The sequence below is a fragment of the Falco punctatus genome (assembly GCF_963210335.1).
Source record: "Falco punctatus genome assembly, chromosome: Z".
NCBI classification, from domain to species: Eukaryota; Metazoa; Chordata; class Aves; order Falconiformes; family Falconidae; genus Falco; species Falco punctatus.
Window position 1 is genome coordinate 23,789,012 of NC_137586.1, and position 4,910 is coordinate 23,793,921.

General features: G+C 38.7%; 1 protein-coding gene across 4 annotated transcripts in view; it reads left to right on the top strand.

Moving 5' to 3' along the window:
* TRAPPC13 (trafficking protein particle complex subunit 13) overlaps window positions 1-4,671 on the top strand; it is a 30,842-nt gene extending 26,171 nt beyond the window's left edge. For 2 of the 4 annotated variants that reach the window (XM_080372851.1, XM_080372853.1), the window contains 3 exons: window positions 1,852-1,952; window positions 2,872-3,022; window positions 3,118-4,671. In XM_080372851.1, coding sequence (XP_080228977.1) covers window positions 1,852-1,952; window positions 2,872-3,022; window positions 3,118-3,222 — 357 coding nt within the window. In that variant the 3' untranslated portion in view covers window positions 3,223-4,671. The remainder of the gene's footprint in view (window positions 1-1,851; window positions 1,953-2,871; window positions 3,023-3,117) is intronic. The other 2 variants (XM_080372852.1, XM_080372854.1) reach the window with 1 other exon arrangement.
* The last annotated feature ends 239 nt before the right edge of the window (window positions 4,672-4,910 follow it).

Genomic DNA, 4,910 nt, shown 5'->3' on the forward strand with positions numbered 1-4,910 from the left:
GATGGAGAGACGGGACGCAGCTTGATGCAAGCAAATGTCAATTTGTTGTACAGAAGCACGAGTTTATATACACTTTCAGAAGCTGCGCGTTTTAAACAGATTGGTTCTTGAAGCTAAGCCTTGCATACTAGGCAATCCCCGATTGGTGGTTAACTGCCAGCAATTAACAGCAAGGTGTTACCTTTCCTCGGCGCCATCTGTCCCCCACTCCCCTGTGCTCTGTATCATGTTAATTGTTGTCTAGGCAAGCTCGAGCACATTCCCCTCAGCTAACTGATTGCCACACATGGTCCTAGTTTCCAGATTGCTCCTGCATCTGGGTAACATTAAACCAGACAGATGCATGTCCACAGTATGCCAAGGGTGCTCCACCTGCTCATGGGCATGCAATCCAGGACTAGACTAGAACCAGTCCGTTTAAAGAACGCTGCTCTTGAGTAGCACAAGCAAGTTGATTCCATACTCTGAGCAATTGTCTCATTTTTGGATGAAAACTATGCTCCTCCTTTTGGTGTTACTGTAAGGCCTTTACCTCTAGCCATCAGTTCTTGTAGGTGTATCATTAAGGCCAACAGGTATGGACTGGTTTGGGCCTTCTCATCTGCTCTGATCCTGTCTTGATTTGATCAATTGTGGCCAAGTTTATTCTATAAAACACTGCTTTTCTTGTTTGGGGTTGTGGGGTTTTTTTTTTCCTTAATGTATCTCTATTAAAAAGAAGAGTCTAATGTTATGGCAGACTACCTGTTGTTTAGGGAACTAGTTATAATTTATCCAGTAGGTTCCTTCCTGTTACCTAATCCAGATGAAAACATGTGCCTTTTTCCACTGCGGGATAATTACTACTTTTTCTTGAAGGGTTCCAAACTGATGTTGCTTGACTGCTCAGAAGTCGCCATCAGTTTGACATTTTTGTTCACTCTGATGTCCTATTTAATTTGCTTTCTACAGTGTCATCTTTCTTTAGTCTGTAACGAACCGTGTATGACTAAAACCTCTTCCCAGCCTGTTGGTCACTGGCTTTCTGGACCTCTTTGGGAATATATTTTTAATGAAGCTGTAAATGTAACTACAGCATCCTTTTATCAGCAGTATTGGAATGTGTGTCACAAGTAAGCCTTGTCAGGCCAGGCGATCTTTTCACTTCTTTTTTTTCCCTTATGATTTGTCATTTGTGGGGGATTTAAAATCTAAAGCTTTTTATCTGCAGGTTACCATCTTGTATCAACCCTGGTTAGTAGTAACCAGGGTATTTGTCATAGGTTTGTCATATTAATAGACCATATGAAATGTGTTTGGCTCTTGACAGAATTGGATAGCTGGCAAGTGTTCAAACCATGTGCCTTTCTAATTTGTGGCAATTAATTTTTTTGGCAGAGGCTTGGAGGATTGAAATGGCAAAGAGAATGAGCAATCTCTTTAATTCATAGGATGTGGAATAGTGTTGGGTTTATCCAGGAAAATTATGAACTTTTTTTCATGAAAAAAATTTAAACCCCCCCACCAACTTATGTTGTCCATAGTGTATGTTACCTGCCTAACAGATCTTGGAATTAAAGTTCATCTTCTCAGGAATTCTGTGGGGATATTCAAGCTTTAAGGATGTGAACTATCTGAAAAACCTAATAATAAAGATCATCCATGTCTAATGAATTGTTAAACCTGTCAAGAAGGTGGTCATTGGTAGTGGGTGGAGAAGTGCTGTGATTTGGATACAAATCAAAAGCATGAAAAGTCAAACTTCTTTCTTCAAAGTCGTCTTACTCTAAGCTTGTTGCAGAAAATGAAGATGTAAGTAGTGAAAACTTTACTGTCCAGCATCTGAGAATACACATTCTTGTACCTTCTCAGGCTCCTGGTTATGGCGATGTAAGGCTTTCTTTGGAGACAATACCAGACACTGTAAATTTGGAAGAACCTTTCAACATTACATGTAAAATAACAAACTGCAGGTAATGATGTCATGTTATTCTTGTGGGTTTTCCTGAATAGGTAAGTTGTGGCTGTCTTTGTTTCGCTTTTCAATACTTTCTCCAGAAACAACTCAAGGCTGGTCTTTATTATGAGTTGTAGCAACATGAAACTACTTGAAACGCATCTTTTGGATTACAGTGATTTTGAAAAACCCAAAGAAAACAGATCATGATGGAAGGTTGTGGTTGGTTTTTTTTTAATACTATTTGAACTAGGAGATTGCCATAAGTCTGTAGTAGAATTCCGTGGAACTGGCAGCAGTATCATTTAAGATTGCACCCCATACTTAAATCACAAATCATCTTAGTTCTTCTTAGTTAATCTAATAGCAAAATGAGTGCCTATATAGGATTTTTTAACTACGAGTGACTTTATCAGAATAAATTATATTTGTATCCAGTCTGATTTTACTGCTGGTTCTGCACCACTGCTAGAATGCCTGCTAAACATTGTCTCCATAGTCTTTCGTATGTGTTTTATCAATGTTTTGACTTGATTTGTGTTTACACTAGGATCTACAGTAGCCCTTTATAAAAGGGTTGCAAGAGTGACATTTAAATAAAGTAATTCTAAATAGAAGTTAAAGCTAGCCAGGGACTAAAGCATGCATCTGGTCTGCAGATACTTCTCATGAGAATCTTGTACTCCATCCAAAACGTGAGTGATATTTAAGCTATGCAGTACTGCTAAGCCCATGATAGGATGCTTGTGTTGGACAAAGCTATATGCAACTGCATTGCTGCACATCATAGTAAATTTTGCTTGCTGCCTTGTAATTTATGAAAGGTTGATCAGTAATAACCTGAATAATACGGTAATCAAGCTTTTATATGTCTGCAGTCTTTGAATGCTTAAAAAAAGTCCACAGGTTTATTCTTGTTTTTCAATTTCCTCTAGCAGTGAAAGAACTATGGATCTGGTTTTAGAAATGTGCAATACTAATTCCATCCACTGGTGTGGAGTTTCAGGAAGGCAACTTGGAAAGCTGCACCCAAGTTCATCCCTCCATCTTGCACTTACATTGTTGTCTTTAGTGCAGGGACTGCAAGTAAGTCTTTATAGCATAATTCTGTTATAAAATAGCTGGTTTATAAACTTAGTAATTATTTCTATTAACATCTCCTAAATATTTTCCCTTTCTAGAGTGTCTCTGGCTTAAGACTTACAGACACATTTTTGAAGAGAACATATGAGTATGATGATATTGCACAAGTCTGTGTAGTTTCTTCAGAAGTCAAACAAAGCTGAAGAAAGAATTCTGTGTTTCTGCTGGGCCTTTTATTTTTTTTTACCAACTCTTTAATATGATTCAGCTGCAAAAACATCAAAACATGTTCAAGCAAAGCCAAATCTCTGTATGCCTATAAATGTAATTATGGTTCTTTTAATTTCTCTGAGCGTTCTTTTGAATGTTTTAAAAATGCATATGCCAGTTTCAGAAGATTTTTATCTACTGAAAAGAAAGCCTCTGAAAAAACTGTAGCCCTAGCAAATTTTATTTCATTGACATCGCCTCAGGATGGGGGGTGAGATTGATAAATAATAGCACTTTGTACTTATTTTTGTTACTTTATTTTTTTACATATTAAACCAGTTTTTAAATTGTGGCTCTAACACAACTGCTTCAGTTTGAAGCAACTGGCCCTTTACAGAGAAGTTCCTGGAATCCAAAACTCTAAAGGAAATAGTTCAGGGTACCTGGCACGGCAGCGTATTTGCATGGTATGGGCACAGCCATAAGAACTATCATGTGGTAACAGCAAGGGATGAGAGAGTGCAGCTGGCACTGAGGCACCAGCAGCTAGAGAGTAGAGCAGCAGCCAAAGAACACACTGGTGGCGGTTCCATCTCTGGAAAGTGGTAATACAGCAAACCTGTCCCAGTTAGCTGCAGTCTTGTGCAGAGCTCCGTGTCCCTGCAATCCAGGGCATGCTGTGAGCAGGCATGTTACTTCCCAATTAGTAGAGTACTGAAAACTAAAGTAGCAGAAATCAGGTGGGGTTTTTTTATTGTTAGGCCGAGGTGGTCTAAGTTATTCTTTTTGTCCCAGAGGCATTTAAGTAGATTTTTAGGAAAATGAGGATAAAACCCTGCATGGCTGGCCTAGATAGAGTTCTCCAAAGCCTAAGCAGGAAGAAATTCAGGACTTGGTTAAGCACTGATATGTATTTTTCCTAGTTTGCTTTAGACAAAAGATGAAAACATCTTTGGCTGAAGTATTTAAGTTCACCCAAAGGTAGCCATTTAATAGAGAGAACGGTGACTGACTTTCCTACTTCAATGCTGGTGGCATGTCTACTAAACTAGGTAGTTTAACTACTCATATATCTCAGCTACCACATTGGCACTTAGTAACCTCAGTTTCTGTTTTTTTTACTTAAGGCCTTCTTGTGTTTAAAACTTTTAATGCAGGAGCGGGCTGGAAACTAGGACCATGCGTGGCAATCAGTTAGCTGAGGGGAATGTGCTCGAGCTTGTCTAGACAACAATTGACATGATACAGAGCACAGGGGAGTGAGGGACGGATGGCGCCGAGGAAAGGTAACACCTTGCTGTTAATTGCTGGCAGTTAACCACCAATTGGGGATTGCCTAGTATGCAAGGCTTAGCTTCAAGAACCAATCTGTTTAAAACGCGCAGCTTCTGAAAGTGTATATAAACTCGTGCTTCTGTACAATAAATTGACATTTGCTTGCATCAAGCTGCGTCCCGTCTCTTCATTTGCCACACTTTAAATGTGGATTTTAATTTATAAAAATTGGATAAATTTAGAACCAGCTTAATAAATTGAGGCAATAAGTCCCTACAGGAAAAAAACCAACAAACTATATACTGCACATCTAAGAAAATGCAGAATAACCAACATAAACATGTATTATGCAGTTTACCTGTTACTGTAGGTACATCAGCAAACTAAAACAGTAAACCCACAACTA